Source organism: Bombus bifarius, unplaced genomic scaffold (genome assembly GCF_011952205.1).
Source record: "Bombus bifarius isolate JDL3187 unplaced genomic scaffold, Bbif_JDL3187 scf7180000007986, whole genome shotgun sequence".
Classification (NCBI taxonomy): Eukaryota; Metazoa; Arthropoda; class Insecta; order Hymenoptera; family Apidae; genus Bombus; species Bombus bifarius.
In genome coordinates, this window is record NW_022884368.1 from 183669 (window position 1) to 201847 (window position 18179).

The 18179-nt window shown below is 46.1% G+C and overlaps 2 protein-coding genes across 10 annotated transcripts; one reads left to right on the plus strand and one right to left on the minus strand.

Moving 5' to 3' along the window:
• The first annotated feature begins 268 nt into the window (after positions 1–268).
• Positions 269–2805, plus strand: LOC117205004 (protein adenylyltransferase Fic). 2 transcript variants are annotated; one of them, XM_033443014.1, is made up of 3 exons: positions 269–660; positions 762–1656; positions 1755–2805. In XM_033443014.1, the coding sequence occupies exons 1-3, from the start codon at positions 444–446 to the stop codon at positions 2128–2130; spliced, it is 1488 nt and encodes a 495-aa protein (XP_033298905.1). In that variant the 5' UTR covers positions 269–443; the 3' UTR covers positions 2131–2805. The 2 variants fall into 2 exon arrangements, with proteins under 2 accessions (XP_033298905.1, XP_033298906.1); XM_033443015.1 differs by having other exon boundaries at positions 272–660; positions 774–1656.
• Positions 2806–3256: 451 nt separating this feature from the next.
• Positions 3257–17961, minus strand: LOC117204999 (kinesin-like protein KIF2A). 8 transcript variants are annotated; one of them, XM_033443002.1, is made up of 13 exons: positions 17173–17954; positions 14469–14563; positions 14287–14391; positions 13504–13644; positions 12190–12220; positions 10817–11228; positions 10176–10749; positions 9857–10106; positions 9621–9775; positions 9331–9537; positions 9048–9222; positions 6655–6747; positions 3257–5651 (listed from the first exon to the last, which is right to left on the minus strand). In XM_033443002.1, the coding sequence occupies exons 1-13, from the start codon at positions 17237–17239 to the stop codon at positions 5500–5502; spliced, it is 2457 nt and encodes an 818-aa protein (XP_033298893.1). In that variant the 5' UTR covers positions 17240–17954; the 3' UTR covers positions 3257–5499. The 8 variants fall into 8 exon arrangements, with proteins under 8 accessions (XP_033298893.1, XP_033298895.1, XP_033298896.1 ...); XM_033443003.1 differs by lacking the exon at positions 3257–5651 and adding an exon at positions 6352–6550; XM_033443004.1 differs by lacking the exon at positions 6655–6747 and having other exon boundaries at positions 17173–17953.
• Between the last annotated feature and the right edge of the window lie 218 nt (positions 17962–18179).

Sequence of the window (18179 nt, forward strand, 5' to 3'; positions counted from 1 at the left end):
TCCCTTTAAGATACGTTCAAACGAAAGTGCGTAACGCATCTTCTACTCGATTTTATAAAATGTACGAGTTCCCTATTGCGTTTTATATTCGAGTAGATTGTAGCGAGCCGATCGAAAATCAAATAGCGCTATTTTGAATCTTTAAGCGCGGCGACGCGTTCATCTTGCGAATACGTGCTTCGATACGAGGGCGCTATCTTCCAGACTTGTAACGATCGATGCTAGTGACATCTGCGAGAAATTGAGAGAGAATCGATTGGTTGCATTGAAAACTAGACCAATCGAAAAGTAACACATGTTCGAGATGTCGAACGAAGCAATGCGTTATTTTGTCCCTGGTGCGGATCAAGGAGTAAAACGTGTTGGGAAAAATTTGAGAGTATGTTGCGACTCGCTGTCGATCGAAAGGGATATTATTTGGTCGAGCATTTGGTAAAAACACGATGTTGCTGTCGCGTGAAAAGTTTTGTTACGCGTTCTACGACGAGAAACTTGGATACGTAAAAGATAGAAGAACCGAAAAGCAGAATGCAAATGTCGCTATGAGCATGACGGCGAATCGCCTAGTCGTGCTTTTCGTTTTCGTGTCAGGAATTGCTGTTGCTGTCATCGGCACCTTACTGTCTCAATACATTCGTGGTTTCCTGAAATATTTACCGGGTAAGTTTATCCCAAGTTTCTGTGTAACTCGTACGATTTGTGCCAGCTAGATAGACCCTTTCGTGGACTGTCCAACTTCGGTACTTTGATAGTTATGGTAGTTATTCTTTTAGATCACGACTATCGTCATGTATTTATACCGCTGCCGACGGAAGGTGAGTTAAACGTGTACGACGAAGGTACCTTGGATTTAGCGTTGCCAAGGACTGAGCTGCGTCATCAATTGGAAATTGAGAATAGCGCGACATCCACCGCGGAAGCTTTAACCTCGCTGTATCTGGCATTGGAGATGAAATTGTCGGGCAAACAAAAGAAAGCGATCAAATTGTTTCAGCATGCCGTGGCTTTAGCACCCCGCCACCCAGATATCTTGAATCATTACGGCGAGTTTTTGGAGCACACACAGAACGATGTTATCAAAGCAAACGAATATTATGTGCGTGCATTGAGTTTTCAACCGAACCACGAAGGTGCACTGATAAACAGTCAAAGAACGGCTCGAGTAGTCGAAGAGTTGGATCGAAGAATGCTGCGACGTATAGACGAAAAAAGAAACACACTGTCCACGATTCCTGATAACAATGCCGCCTTGATACGAGCAAAGAAGGAGGCTTATTTTCAGCATATATATCATACAGTTGGCATCGAGGGGAACACAATGAATTTAGCTCAGACCCGGGCGATCGTTGAAACGCGTACCGCTGTTGCTGGTAAAAGCATCGATGAGCACAACGAGATTCTCGGCTTGGACGCTGCAATGAAATACATCAACGCGACCCTGGTCAACAGGATGGGATCGATTTCCATTAAGGATATATTAGAAATTCATATGCGTGTTTTAGGACACGTGGATCCCGTTCGAGGTGGTCAATTTCGACGTACACAAGTGTACGTTGGTGGTCATGTACCTCCTGGTCCAGGAGATATCCATTATCTTATGGAAGAATTCGCGTTATGGTTAAACAGCGAAAGAGCTATTCGAATGCATCCAGTCAGGTATATAACTACTTATTTCCTCACTCATTTCCATCCTGAACCATACCATCTGACCGAATATATCGCAAATAATCGTCGTTTACTTTCTTCTTTTCTAGATACGCTGCTCTAGCGCATTACAAGTTGGTACATATACATCCGTTTTCTGATGGTAATGGTAGAACGTCTCGTTTGCTTATGAACATGATTCTTATGCAAGCTGGTTATCCTCCAGTTATTATCCACAAGCAGCATCGGCACACGTATTATGAGAATCTTCAAATAGCGAATACCGGCGATGTCCGACCGTTTGTACGATTTATAGCAGAATGCACGGAACAAACGTTGGACCTGTTCTTGTGGGCAACCAGCGAATTCTCTAGGCAGGTTCCCGCGCTTAGTCAAGATACCTTGTTCACCGAACGACGCGATACCATCGTTTTGGAGGATGACGTGGCGACGGATAGCGTTACCAATGCCTTTGACACTGGCTAATAGTCTCGGTCGGCTTTTCCAATGTACGCTACACGTTTCCAAGTATCGTTAACGTTCGTTAAACCAAAGATCTGGATTCGCTGAACTATTCGTTTACCTCTGTTCCGTCTGCAACAACGCTCTTTGTATTTAAATCGGAAACTCGGTTTTGCGAGCCTCCAACCTATTCCTTGGAATTGCGAATGTTTGTCCTCCTTTTGCCTTTTGCTCCCATCTAACGAATTGAACATTCGGCCCGTTTCTACAGTTTTGTTACCTATGTCATTAAGTGTACATGGCCGCGCACACACTTTCCCTTTCGTTAACTAGATCTTTTCTTGATTTGTTTTCCTCAACGATCCGTCGACGTACATGCGTTCGCGATTACCGACGCATTTTCCCCCATACGACCCGGTATGCTTCCATTTATAATTTCTCTTGCTTTTTATCGTATGCGCCAAGACAGTCGAAAAACGGAAAATCGTGTGAAACCCAATCAAAGACTGTGATCTAATTTAGGAATATACGTAAGTTAATATTTAATTAGGCGAATTTTAAACATCGATATGGAATGTATGTTGAAAACGTCGCGTATAAATTTAAGGTCAGATGCGTAATCGCTACTCGCTGGTCGAGCTACTTGCGATACCACGTAAATACGTACGCGACTTTTAATAAATCCATTATTTTCTAAATCTTTACGTTGGTATATTCTTTTTACCATCATCTACGCAAAAACAATTAATGTAGTCAGTACGATAAACGAACTTGCCATTTGATCGGCTAGCTTTAAGTCGATTATAAATATACATATATATATATATAGTTTATTTATCAAACAACTGGGTTGGGTATTTCGTTTGATACGCATATGACAAAGAAAGTGAAAGATTAAGACAAATAGCGTATCATTTGTATCATTGTCTCTGTTCAATCCTTTGTTTAGTTTCGTCGGCAGATTTTTCTCCCTTTTTTTATAAAAAGTAGAGTATCGCCGTTGTAGCCTGATACGTTTAATGCCGATCGTAACGATGTTGCTGCCACTATCGTATCAAAGTATCCAATCCACCGATTCGAACGTTTTCTTTCTTATCTCGCTATTCGATTCTATAGTGCGATTAATAATAAGGCAAAGAAGTATTGAACGCTCGATTGCTACGAAACTTTAATTTTTTTACGTCTAATAAAACATTATTGACGCTTTGTTGGCGAAAGAAACGATACAGAGATAATTCCCATCGTTTTCAAGCGTGTTCGATCCAAATATGTATCACGAGTGAACAAAATCTTTACGCTAAACGTGCAAATCTCTCCTTTTTTTTTTTAATGCGATATAACGATGTAGTTTTATCTATATAAATACATTTCTATAAAAATCATATTTAGCCAACAACGTAAGTTGACGACCTATCGATTTCACACACATTCGTTCTTCCCTCTATCTTCTCGCATTCGCTCATTCGCTCAATAGCATCGTACATACACGCATACACTCGCTCGTGCACATGCACATTCGTTCTCTCTTCGTTCCTGCTTGCCTGCTATGTCGTACTCGGTCCCACTTTCGATTAAATCCATAAAAATCGGATCGATCGCAAAACGCGCTGGACATTGTCGTTTTGGCAAGAAAAGACGCGCGCATGCATTCGTAAGTTCGCGAAGCGTGTCTGTGAAAATTCGCTTCACCGTAAAATCTGAAAACGGTAGGAACGAAACCAAACGACGGCAAGTAAGATAGAAATTGTTACATGGATTTTAAGATTCTCAAGTTAAAAAAAAGAAAAAATAAATAAAAACAGGCAAAATTGTAAAAAAAAAAGAGTACTCAAAAGCGAACAACGAAATGGTATACTTTTTGAAATCGCGTCAACTTGACATGCAGAAATTTAGTAATTGCTGAGACTATGGTATACACAAGAATTAACGTTGTACGAAACTTGGTACTTACATTATAAACTTATTTCGCGAAACGCGTATACTAATCGCAAGGGTGGTGAAGGGTGGTCGCGATCGCTTACCATAGACGAGTTAACTTACAATTTCTGTCGAAACGTGGGATTCTTTAAATAAACTGAGATTTTTTGATTAAGACAGGGACGATTACGAGATTAAACGATCTAGCAAAGTCAATGTTGAAAATACGCGTTTAACGAACCACGGCCGTACAAATACACGAGAGATTAGACGAATACGCGTATGCGGTATAAGAACTCTTCTTTTTTTATTTATTCCAACTTTTCGACGGAAAGAGAAAGTACTCTTTTTAACAGATGTACATTTATATATTTCTTCTAAAATTCAATCCATCTGAAATCGGGCAATTCAAGTTTGGCAATATAAATTAGGCAATCAACCGAGAATCTTCGTCTAAAGTATCTCGGTGAGAAACGAATCGAAAAGTTTGTTAGAAGGAAGAGAAGGATATGCTGTCCTTAAAGGATATCTTGTTTAGCGTGTTTCTCTTCTTTTAGACGCATGGAGGTAACACAAAACAGCTCATCTTGGATAATCGTAGACGCGCGTGCATTGATTCATTAGGTTTTCGGTTCGTACGTACGTACATACGATTGTCGATTTGATCGCACCCAGTGATCTGCGTATGTGCGGATTTATCGTCCGACGAATGCAGCAGCATCGTTCAAAACGAACGCTAAGGAGACGTTAGTTACGAGTAAAATAAAGCGCGCGCGGGGCACGATCGATTCTGTACGTACGACGATACGTGCTATGATTTAGGTGCGTGCTGCATCATGAACAATTAGAAGAAAAAGCTAGCGATCGGAAAAGAGGAGAGAAGCAGAGGGAGAAAGACGGGCAAAAAGAGGAGAGGAAATACGGTAAACGATTTTGCGAAAGAATATGGACGGACGATGATCGTCTGTCGGCCACAGTTCATTTTGTTACTCGATATTTTCATTGTCGGTTCATTGTCGAGCATGTGAAACGCGAGTATTTCGTGCTTTCGAATCATCGATGATCGGTCGCAAACCGAAGAGGAGAGGAAAAGGAACTTCGGTATCGTTAAACGGGTTCGTTTGCAGTTAAAGGAACGCGAACGGAAAGCTGATGCGACGAGTCATGGTAACAGCGATGCTGAGAAAACAAATGGTATTCGAACGCTCAGATGGTTTACTGGTATTCTCTTTCCTTTGATTATGCCATCTTCACCCACTGCCATCCACCGCCATCGCCATCACCTTATCGTTATCGTAATCGTAAGATGCTTCTTCGTGCCCTCGTCTTTCCGTCTTTCTCTCTCGCTCATCCACTCGCTCGCTTACTCATTCGTTCCTTCATTCACTCGCGTTTCTCTCTTCCCCCCTCTCTCTCTCTCTCTTCACCCTCTCTCTCTCTCTCTCTTTGTGACGCGCGCGCGTAAACTAATCCACGTTAATTATATCGTGAGTTACGAGTTCGCGTCATCTTCTGGCTGATCTGTTCTTCTTGCAACAATTGTCCACGAAACTGACTGACTTGATCGATTGCGGCGTTCAAGATATCACGCTGCTGCACCAATAGCTGTTCCCACTTTTGGGCATATTCTGCAACAAACAACACGTTTTCAGTGGTCGATTTCAGTGATTTGCCGTTTTGCAAAATAGCAAACGGGAAAGGATCTGGTGAGTTTGCGAATGAACGTAAGCACGACTCGGTATGAATTTGCCGCAGCGGCGGGGCGCGTTTACGTTTCATGCGTTTCGAAACGATCGACCCAAACATAACGATCGTCTGGAAATTTTCAGGCAAATTGGGCCACGCTACGAATCGAACTCGATCGATTACGTTAGTGTGTATTCAAAGCGTTCCGGTTACTCGGAAAATGCAACAATTCACGTACAGATTTCGTGATGTATCTTATGGAGCGAGGCGTGCCGCGTATTATTAGTCCATTTGTATCACAGGCCATAATAGTAGTAGTTAATGCGAAAAAAACAATGCCGTTATATCAAGATTCCATAAAACTAATATTTATTAACAGCTTAATGTGTATTGTACATATAGAGGAATTTTCGCGCTAGAATCAATTGCTCGGTTACTATCGCGATATTTTTAAAGATGCACGGAGATTCGTTAAACGGAGAAGAAAGGGCCAGATAAGAGAAGGAAGAATAGACAGGATAGAGTAGAATCGACGCGTAAATCGATATCGCGGCTTACCAGTTCGATGAACGGAAGAAAAAAATACACGTTGCTCTGTATCCGATTGTAATTACTGGCGCAGTAGTTTCTCAATCCAGTGCGTTCCGTTCAGTTCCGTGCTCGGCTTAGTGTCGTTTACGCTTAGGTACTACTGCCGATACGTATTTATATTATACATATATATATTGCGATAGATTTATCGAAAATCGCGGCTTAAAAGCAAGCATTACTCTTATCGGAGACGTCGGCGATGTAGATGTAAATGTCGATGCGGTAATGATGCCTTCGCGAATCGTGACCCCTGAACGCGTAATTAGTACATATGTAGATCTCTGGTGCGGTATTAAAGTAAGCAACTTTTGACAGGCGACTTTATATATGATTTTGAATCGAATAATTTCGTACCGTCGGAAAACTGTTTTCTCTCTATCAGACGTCTACGTAAATAGAACCTCCTCAGGTTGGGCGACTCAAACTTTGTTCTTTTCCGTCTCAAATCTGCAAGGGTTTGTGACGTTACGTTCAAACGTGTCATTGTTGTTGCTGTTGTTGTTGTTGTTGCAGCTGCTGTTCGAGCCTTTGTATTCTTTTACAGATAGCTAAAAAACAATGATTTTTGGGCGCCGAACGCGCTCAATGACAACGCGTATGCCTCGTTTCTTGTTCCTATATATACATATTACGTGTATACATTTTTCCTTAGATTTTACGAGATTCGCTTCCGTATCGGTTTCGTTCTCGACCAAACAAAATTTCGCTGACTCGGCTTGTAAAAACAAACGTACTCGTCGCCAGCGATTTGTCTAGTACCCGTGAATGAAATATCGGTTCAACTGATCGATTGAATGATATTGCAAACCGGTCTCTCGCTCCTTCGATTGTAACGTTAAAAGCTTCGCGTTAAAGCATAAAAGTAACGATATCGTCGATAGGAAAGTATAAAATGAATAATAAGGAAAAAAACGGAAGAAGAAACATCGTTGGTCCCTTATAACGGATAAAGGTGCGCGGAAACAAAATGCTTATGGCTCCTCCGTTCTTTTCACGTAAATGAAAAAGATCATGTACAGGCTGGGTAAGAAGATAAAGAGGATAACATTTTTAAAAAACGACAAAAGAAAATTAAAAAATTTGCAGGTGGATCGATCGTCGATCGACGTACGAGATTTACGAACGTAGACGGTGGAGAGTGTGATTTCATAGCGATCGATGATCGTCGATCGACTGTCGTCATCGTCGACGCGGTAGGGGGATTCGGAAGGGCGTCGTGTTTCATCGAGGGTGGGTCGGTTCTCTTCTTTGTGGTCGTTTCGTTGACTTCGTTTTGACGAATTTGCGTTTAGATGGTCTCGTTCGATAGACTCGTCTCGTTGATAACGATGATCTTCCTGCCCGTGTTCGCGAGTCAGCCAATTCCGCCATGACGTATTAAGTGGCATTGTATCGCGTTTGGAAAGATTCGCGAACGATCGACGATCGGGCCAACGTGTCGCGTCCTCGTTTCTGTCGCCGCTTTCATCGTCCAAGTTGAATTTATCACCGTCAAACAGTTTCGTCTTCTTTGCTGTCTTTTCATCGTCGAAGGCATCCAAGTTGTAATTATAATTAGAGTCGGCCACGACGTTCATCTCGCCGAAACGACGCCTCTTGGCATCGCTCGTTTTCTCACCGAGAGGCGAAGAATATTTTTTGACGCCGTCTCGATTGAAAGTGCCAGACCAATGATATTTTTGTACGCTCTTTTTCCCACCGGTAGACCGTTTGTATCGTTGCGCGCGGTTCACTGTCCGAGCCCAGTTGTCGCTGTATGCAACGGAATACGCGTGCAAACTGTTCTTCTTCGAAACATTTTCGATGCACGATACACGTGGATCGATACCGACCGTGTTCGCCGCGACGCGCGTCGTTCGAGTAACGTTCAACGATTCGTAGTCGCTATCGCACGAACTCGTGTCATTTTGACACTCGACCTCGTCCTTCCAAGGAGATTTTAACGAATTCTTTGTCGTTGTATCGACGAGTTTATTTAGGTTGGACCACGCGTCACCGCCGGTAGAGTCGCGGTTATCGTTGTCTACTGGCTCAGCCACCATCATCGTTGTCGTTGACGTTGTCGTCGTCGTCGTCGTTGTCCTCTCGTCCTCTAAGTTCGGTTCTAACGGGCAGCTTGCCTTTGCCTTATCTTTACCGCGTGAATCTGTCGCAAAATTCCACATACACAATAACGCTTGGTGCCCCACCCTTTTTGCTCCTCGTGTTTCACCGTATTAGGTTCTGTCGCGGGGTACCGAGACATTGTCCGATCGATAAACGGGTACGAACGAGAGACCGAAAACAAAAGTACGGTAGCGCTCGTAGTATAGCTTTTTGGACAGACGGACGCGACGAGGCGAACAGGCATGCGTTATCGTGTCATCGAAAAATCGTTAAGAAATCGAGAATTAAGAGGAAAGAAAAAACAAAGAAAAAAAAAAGAACAAAAAAAAAGAAAACGCAAAATGATAAACAAAGCAGAAAAGATCGATCCGCTTAAGAAACGAAACGAACGGAAGTATAGAGAGGAAAGATATTACGCATGCAAAAGAGAAGAGAAACATTTGCATGTCGGAACAAGAGGCGTAAACTGAAGTTGAAAAATTCTGAAAATAGAAACGATTACGCGTGCGTACATGCGTACGTAAATGCGTGTGTGCGTGCATTTGCGAGTGTGTGTGCGCGGACGCGGCCGGGAGAGCGAAGACACGCTCGAATACAAGGGTTCGGAATCAGTTGAAACAAACGCGGAAACGCCGTCTTACCTTCTTGGTCATAATCAACTTCGTGGGTCGTACTGAACACATTACGCGCGCCATCCAGGAATCTGGTCGTATGGTCCATGACCATTTTGTGCGTGTCTAGGACTTCCTCCTCCAACATTTGCAGCGCAGATACCGCTTCGTGGAACGTGTAAAGGTCTTGTGAAATCTCACCCTCCTGTTAAAAAAGAAAAAAAAAAGAGAGTCGACCGAGTAAGTGGAAGAACCGGTCCGTCTCGAAACTCGGAAGCCCGAGCTGACGCGGAAATTCTATTTTTTGTCTTACGTTCAGAGACCGAAGCTGTGCCAAATCGCTATCCGACAATACGCTGTTGTTCGACTGTTCCTCGATCTTTAATTCCCGCTCGTCGTCCGTCGGGGAAACTTTCATTTCCGTTGGATCAGTCGCGGCCAACTCCTTCACTCGATCCGCATATCTGAGCGTGTTCAACGAATGTTCGCAAGAACTCATTCCCGGACTGATCATAGCTATCTGCGAACAAGGGAAGAGCGGTGGTAAGAACGTGCGCGGTTCGTTCAAATGGATCCGCTATGCGAGAAACGCAAATCTGTTACCATGCAAGTTTTCGACTTTTCACCGATGAAGCTGTCCCTCAATACTTGCGTCAACTTGCTAGCTCTGAATGGCAGATGCGTTCCTTTGCGACTCAACGCGCGGATACATTCTTTTAACGCCAACAGTGACTTGTTGATCTCGGCACCCTCCATACCTGTGAACAACGCGATCATCTTTGCACACGTTTCACCGGTGGACCTTCAACCACAGATAGGGGAAATTACGCGAAACTCACGGGTTTGTCTGTTGGCGGAAGACGTGTCTGCTCCCCTCTCGTTACCAGCAAGATCGATCAGAGAGAATTTTCCGTGAACCTTGAGCGTACCCGGTATCCGTGCTGTGATTTGGAAAACGGCATGGGATCGCGACGAGTTGGAATTTGCACTGGTTTGACCACTCGTTCTGGCACTGTTTCCGTGCTGTATCAACTTCAACACTTCGTCGCAAGTCTCCACCACCTTTTCCGTTAATCCGAGTATTTGCACCTACGGGACGGGAAAAGATAGGAACGAGCTAAACGGGAAAAGAGAACAAGTAAACGCGTATAAGCGTACCTGTTGCTTGCCATCTTCTAGAACGCGCAGCTTCTCTTTGTCCTTCAATAGATCGAACACCTTGCCAGAGTAGATTTCGAAAAAGCTCGCGGAAATGACCAGATTCAACGGACGATACTTAACAAGCTTGAGGCATTTAAACACATCCTTGGCTACCATCGCGTATATGCCTCTTTTGCAATCCTGTGTCTTTCCGTTAAAATCGCCTCCCATGGTATGCGTTTTACCGCTTCCCGTTTGACCGTAAGCGAAACACGTTGCCATCCCACCTTCGAAAATGGTTTGCACCAGAGGTTTAGCAGTGTACTTGTAGACGATCTCGTTGTTGCAAGTTTCATCGAACGCGTAATCGAATCGAAAGATTTGGTTCTCCAAGTATTTGGTTAGATCGACTTTGGCTTTCGGCTCGTGAACCACCATCTGATCTTTGCTAGGCACGCTGATCACATCTACCTCTTTGCGCGCGATCTCCTTCTTGTTCAACGGACGCTTTCTGACGCACACTGTAATTTGATGGTCCTCCACGCTATCCGTTTCTCGAAGGGGCCTGAATTCGATGCTGTTCTGGTATTCCCTGTCGACGGAAAGACGTCAACGGTCTTGAATGGTATCACCCGAGAAAAGAAAGAATCGGGACTGACCTTATCATAGCAAGAAATTCCCAATTCGGATTACCAGGATCCAAGTTCATCAGAGCTTCCTTCTCCTCCTTTAACTCCGCTTGCCTCTGCCTTCTTTCCTCGCGGTTCTTCTTCAGCCTCTCGACCTCTTTGACCACATTCGACCGTCTAACTCGCCCGTTGTCCGCTTGTACCTGTTGTTGCTGCTGCTGCTGCTGCTGAGACTGTAGCTGTTGTTGCTTTTGCTTGGCCTGCGCTGCCATCGAGGCATTGAAGGAAGCGGCCGTTGACGTAGGTGTCGGTGGGATGTTCTCCAATTCCCGGCGGCTCGTTAATCCAGCCACAGAATCACCGTGTCCATTCACAGTGACACCGGGTGGCATTATATTGGTTGGCCGACCCGTTTGTCGCGACAATTGTCTGTTGGAACCCGCTGCAAAGTATACATCAGTCGCGTGATGTGTTCAAGTTTCGGGGTCGAATCGAACGAACGTGTTCGCGCAGTCTGCTCGGTGGACCGACTCTCGCGGGAAAATAAACAAAATTCAGACGCGATAGCGCGTATCGAGAGAATCGCGCGCGCGTGTGTGTGTGTGTGTTACCGTGTGCCGAGACCTGCTCCGAGATGGCTTCAACCAATTCCTCGGTCTTCCCATCCTCGGTGCCGTTGATCTTATTTTTTCTTCCGAAACAGTAGCCCAACGGATCGAACCTCATGGCGATGACCGCGGTGAACAAGGTGAATTCGTAGAATCGACAGAAAGAATAGACGGAAAGAAATGAAGAAAGAAACGAGGAAGGAAGGAAGGAAAGACGTGTGTGCGTCTGTGAATGGGTGAGGAAGAGGGAGAGGGAGAGAGAGAGAGAGAGAGAGAGAGAGAGAGGAAGAGAAAGTAGACGAGAGTGTACAAGAATGGAAGAAACGTAGGCTCGAATCGCACGACCCGATTATATACTCTGTTCGTTTAATACGTAGCGCATCGTCCGTCGAGGTCCTTGCCCTTGCGTGCCTTTGCATACGGCGCAAGAGCATCGATAGTTTGGAGCGTGAACACTCGCGCACCGCCGCTCGTTGCCACTGGTGGTGCTTCTTTTACACGACGCTGACATCGCCGTTACACCACGCGTACTTCATTCGCCATCGCTTGGCAAATCGATCCGTCCAGAGTTAGTGACCACGACATAGTAAACGCGGCGCGAAACGATCGCAACACGGCGAAACGCGCGTGAGAACGTTGCATCGATCGCCGTTGACCAATCGTGCAAAAATAAACGACTTTTGCGTTCGCGCGACATCAGCTCGATCGATTCGTCAGATTAACAAACGATAACGCGACTTCTCTTATTCGTGCAAACCATTATACGTACGTAACGTTTGCCCGCGTACGACATACCTTTTACTGGAATCGACGGCTTGGTTGAATGCTGAAAAAAGAAACAGAAAACATATCGTAACGTCGTCAAAGAAAATTTCAATACGAGTTATTCAAGTATTACATAAAGTTCAATATTCTGTAATTCGATGGTGTTCGAAAATAACCAATGATAAGAGAGATAAGTAAATAAATAAACGAATACAATGAAAGGAGATGGTAAGTTAAATAAAACGTTGGTCGATAGTCGAGCGTGGGTATAATACGTCGTCTAAAAAACGTTGACCGAAAAGCGAGTGCAAAATGTACGAATCGAAATCGATAAAACGTAATTCCGTACGTACGTGCATACGTACAACAACGCCGTAGTCGGAACAGAATCGATGTTTCGCGGTAAAAAGCAAAGGAAACGTAAATCGAACGAACGTGGTAGAAAAGAAAGCGAGACGAGACATCGGAATTTGACGGACGTCAAACTCGTTGTTCGACGTCCGACGTTCGATCGAACGAAAGGCACGGTAATGCGAGAACGCGAGAAGCGAGGAAACGATAGGAAGCGTGCGTGGGACGACGACGACAACGACGACAACGTCGTTTTAGAACGAATCGCAATGTTCCGACGAGAAACGAGCTTAAAAAGAAGGAAACGCAAAATAAGGTGAGGAAACCGGTATCAGGCGCGTGGTTGTTGGCGACAGAGGTGGCGCAGTGTATCGAGTGCGATCGATCCTCGAAACGTTGCAAAGTAGCATAGAGAGAAGGGAATGGAAAATAAACGGGGAGGGAGAGAAAAACGCTGACGTTAAAGCTGAGTTTACATCAATCCAGTTACTGGATCAAGCGATTACGTTCTAGTTCTTTGACTGAAAATAGGTTCGTGTCTACGGTATTCCAGTCTCGTTTAAACAGACGAAGCACTGGAAAATCGTTGGTAAATCGTCGTGACAATGAATGCACCGTACTACGCTTCAGCCAGCACTGGTTATCGAGTCGTCTACGCGACTCCAGTAACGTTGGAATATTGTGTTCCCGATGTGATTCGAAAAGTAGAGTTTCGATCCAGGAGTTGGACTGGATTGCTCGCTGGGATAACGACGTTGTACTGGAATCGAAACACTGTTTGCCATATTACAGTTACGATCCAGTGCTGGACTGGACTAGTGGACCGCAATGCTACTGGACCGATGTAAATCTCTAACTTTACGGCAAAGAGAGAAGGAGGATAAAACAAAGTAAAGCCGAGCGTTTACGTGTGAGTGCGTGTGCTTTAAGGATAAAGGAAATACAAAGGAGTACCAGGGTGGGAGGAAAGGAGCGTGGGTTTCGCGCGTTTACCGAAAGAGCAGTAACGACTCGTACAGGAAGCGTTGCGGATGCAAGGCCGTTTCTTGCGGTATGACCGCCGTGCCGTCCAAGGGAGCCCTCCTCTTGGTTCTCCGACTCATCCACCCCCTCGTCCTCTTCGCCCGAAGAATCCTGCTTTTCGTTCGAATTTGATGGCGCGCGCGATTTCAATCGAACACGTAATTCGAACCAGATACGATTCGAAGAGAAACTACGACCGCGACGATATTAGGAGGGGGCGGAGGAGGATCGACGAGCGTGAATCGTCGAGAAGAAGTGGTGCCGGTAGAGATTGCGGGAACGCGGGACGATGACACGACGATGCGAGGTCGTATTGGGGGATGCGATCGGTTTCGGACGGGAGAGACCCGATATCGGTGATGATCCATCGCAGACCCAAATCCGTGATAATGAGCAGCGTCCATGGAGGAAAAAAAGATGTAATCGTGTTAGTAGGAGGAACGACGCGAGAGTCGCGACGTTGAACGTGGTCGCACGCTCGATCGGTAGCGATTCGACGCGAGTCGCGCCAAAGCTACGAGACACGTGTCTCTCACCGAAACAACGAACGCGGATGAGAGGTTGCCTAAAGACACTACGTACACGGAAATTGAAATTGCTCGATCACGTGCGACGTAATTCCAACGTGTACACGATGGAAACGCGATTTCGTCGTTTCTTTTCTTCTAACTGTTGGTTCGTCTTCCGTGGTTGTCGCGCGCTGTTTGAAAGAGAAAGAGCGCTTGATAGATCGAAGGATCGCGCGATACGTACCCTTGCTTTGGAAATCAACACGTGATTGTTGATCTGCGAAGGTGGTTCCATGGTCTTTTGATTCGTCAGGTCGGGATTTAAGGCGACGATCGCGTCCATCTCGACCTAAAAGCGAAACAGACAACGAAAACGTTAGAAACGTCGCGCGTACTGCATGTCTCGCTCGTTCTCGCGCGAAGTACCTCTTTCCCTTTGGTCTCTCCTCTTTCGAACCATTCTACGGTGACGGTGCGCTGTTCCCAATTAATGCCGGAAACGACTGCCGAGTGGACACGACCTGGAACAAATACGAATTCAGCGTAGTTTGTCGGCAATTCGAGGAACTTTCCGCTAAAGGGAATCGTAGCGAGGGATTTGCACGAAGGACGCGCGAGTCGATCGAATTGCATTCGAGTATCGGTCTGCAACGTAAAACGGAGAGTAAGAAACGAAGAATGCGGTTTTCCCCTGTTTCGGCACGATGCAAAGTTTTAAATCGATTAAGGCGAGGGAGATCGTTTCTTCTCGTTTCGCATGGTTATTCGATCGAGGACGCGTCGATCTCCAGACTCGCGGAGATATCCAGCGAGGTAACGTGTTCATAGATGACGTAAGAGCGGATAAAAGGTAAGGTTCGGCGAGGCGTAAGGCATCTCGCGACAGGCGTCCTTATAAGGATGCAGCGCCCACGTGTACGCGAGTCGTTGCGAATCGACCACGCGTCGTCGTTCTATTCGCTTTTCATTTCGATTTCGAATTTCGGGCAAGGTCTGCACCGCGACCAAACGGCCTATTTCGGCGCTAAACGCCAGTCATTCGTTCACTCGTCCACTCACGAGTAGTTGCGAGGTATATACGCGTTAAAGACAAATCACGCCAAAGGCAAAATCGTTATATCGCTCCATGCCGATGATTCTGGGGTAAGAAAGTAACGCGCCGTTCCCCACAGTCCGTTTAATATCAAAAGGTGTCGTTGTCTTTGCCACTTTGCGACCAGATTCTTTCAACTTTGAACAATGTCTCTATTCTTTGGTAATACTGGCAATAAAACGATCTCGTAAATTACATAACAGTAATAATAATAATACCCTCGTGCATCCTCTAAACACGTATCATCAGCACCGTATTGTTCGGCAACTTCGAGTCGCTTGCCGAGGTCGGTTCTTATCGAGCCCTCCACCCAGTCATAAATTATGGTAAGACTAAATAGCGACGACTGTGTGCCATTATATCGCCTCGAAAATGCGTCGTCGCTAACATACGTATAATATACGCGACGACGGGGGACCTGGCCACTTGTTGCATCGCCATGCTGCGTCGAGCTGCGTTTCGATCGCGAGTACGTCCTACACGGTATCCGTTAAATACCTGTAGACAGCGTGTAATGCTCTTAACGACTCGTAACGAGTCGTAATGTTGGATCACGATTGAAGATAATGGAATTTGCGTTTGGGAAATTGGCGAGCCGCGCGAGAATCGCAACGAATCGAAGATCGAAGATTCTTGTCGCGCGTAGTCGTACGCGTATTCCTATTTATATGGGCGGGTGCAAGCTATAAATATTATTACCGTGGCCAAGATTGGGTCACCGATCCGCTTTCTTCCTGCAACTGTACGGGCGCTTTTCCAACTATCGCTAACCGTTCTCGGCGGACACTACTGCGACGTCGATCGTCGTTCTCGATCGCGTATTCCTCGATCGAACGTAACGACCAACGATCGTTTCTGGCCGCTGCGATGCGGCCAACCGACTCTCCTTTCTTGGCGAACGATCTGACTCATTCACCGAGAGAGCGCGAGTAAATAAAATAGCGCGTTGTTGGTTCGGTGCAAACCTTCTCGCGACCAGGGTATTCTTCGATTGCACGTCGATTGCATTCGATCGGGGAAGGACCGTGTCGCGGAAGGATTCACGAAGAACCGATGCATCGTGGCGAACGTATTTCTAGGGACATCCGTGGAGTTGCAAAGCATTCAAAGTGCGTAAGGAGGGATGCAATTAACGATTCGAAAGAGACGACGGCATCTCTTGTTCTGGTCTCGTTGCATTACGAGTTACATCGGACGAGAGGAGCCCAGCGCGTTCGCGGTGAAAGGATATCCGTACATCTGCCAGCAGCGGAATCGCTGGTATCGAGACGCGATCGTCGCATGGTAAGGAACTGGAGGATCGGCGACCGAACGAAAGATACGACCGCGTGGTCTGTCGCATTGGTTCACACCGGCGCGGCGCGACGTGACTAACCCCGTACTCGAACCAAGTTTAAAAAAAGGAAAAAAGAAAACAAATATAGCGTGAAAAGGTCAGCAGTCGGAACGCAAGGGCAAGAACTTGCACTTATATAGACTTGCGTATCGCGACTATTTGCTCGTTTCTCGGTAGCTATCGTGTATGTGCATCGCGATGCCCAATGCCCATCTACGTGAGTAGGCGACGTATGTATATCGATGTATGTAGTTGGCCAACAGGAGGATACGACGTAATATACGATGCGCGACATGCGGCGTGCAGCGGCTGCACGAGTAAGGGTAAGTTGTCCGGTTCGTTTGCTAGATTCACTTGTATCAACGTACTATCAACGACTTTCGTCTCCGTGGGAATAGTTGATCGCTGTACCAACGTGCGAATCACGACGAATCGGTGTTTCACGGTAAAAACGTGTGCGCGGCGCGGAGCGGCGAAAACGGTTACACGATGACGACGACGACGACGACGACATCGACGATAATGACGACAGAAGTGGCTCGCATATTCGTTGTATACGGGAGAAAACAAAAAAGGGGAAATAAACGGGTCAAGCGGTGTTCGATTTTCGTTGGCAGTAGATAACGAAAGTGCGAGGCATCGCGCACGCGATCGGCTGTCTGAAAATGTCTAAAAATACTTTGGCAAGATACGTTACTCACCGTCTGTCCTCTTGATATTTATACTGTTGCCGGTCTCAATGTTGTACATGCCGTGGTCCATGGTCATTTAGTCGTGTTCTCACGCCGTGGCTATGATCGTAAGACGGCCGGTTTTTCACCGGATCGAACACGACAGCGATGAAGAAGACGACGACGACGATACGACGCGACGTCGATGATGTTGACGCGAGAAAAACGCAGCGATTCTCGGGCAACAGAAGCCTTACGAAGACCGTGTAGTTTACGAGACTTCGAAATCCGACCGTTGACAGTTACGCCAGCGTTCGCGTTCAAAATCACGCGGCTGTGCTGCGTTCCTCTCCGCCGTCGTAACTCGTTCTTTTCCCTTTCCGTCACCGCTGCTGCTACCGCTGCTGTTATCGTTTTTCTGCCCTATTTTGCTGGTACACGGTGTCCCGTGCTTTATCCTCGCTGCTGTTCGTTCTTCTCTTTGTCGCAATCTTAACCGCAGTCCCAGTCTCGCTGTCGTTGTCCACCACCTCTTGCCGTTGTGTATTTTCACGTCAGGGACGTCGCCGATTGTGTCCAAGGCACGCCCGTTTTGCGAATTCTCGTTTAAACGGTAGCTCGTGTAACCCGCGCGACAGTACGCTCTGTTTCCACGAATTTTTAACTACGCCAAAACGAAAACGCAACGACTCGAAATTACATTCGAAGATTCGTTGAATTTCACGAACGAGATGTTTCCGGGATTTTGTGCCGGGATACTGCCAGTGTCCGTTATTGACAACGGAAAGACTGCGAGCGCCAACTCTCGGTCGACCATTACTGCCGCGACATCTGTTACTGTGCACATACCTCTTTTCGAGCAGCTGCATTCTCCCTCCATCTATTGGCAATTTCAAACATCGCCCCGTCGGCCATTTTCTCCGCCTGATCTTAACCACTTGAAAATATCTAAACACGATCAAGTCGGAGATAAAAACCAGACTCCGGACGTGAAATTGAAACGTAGTGATAAATATCGGTGGCCTGCCGTTGCGGAA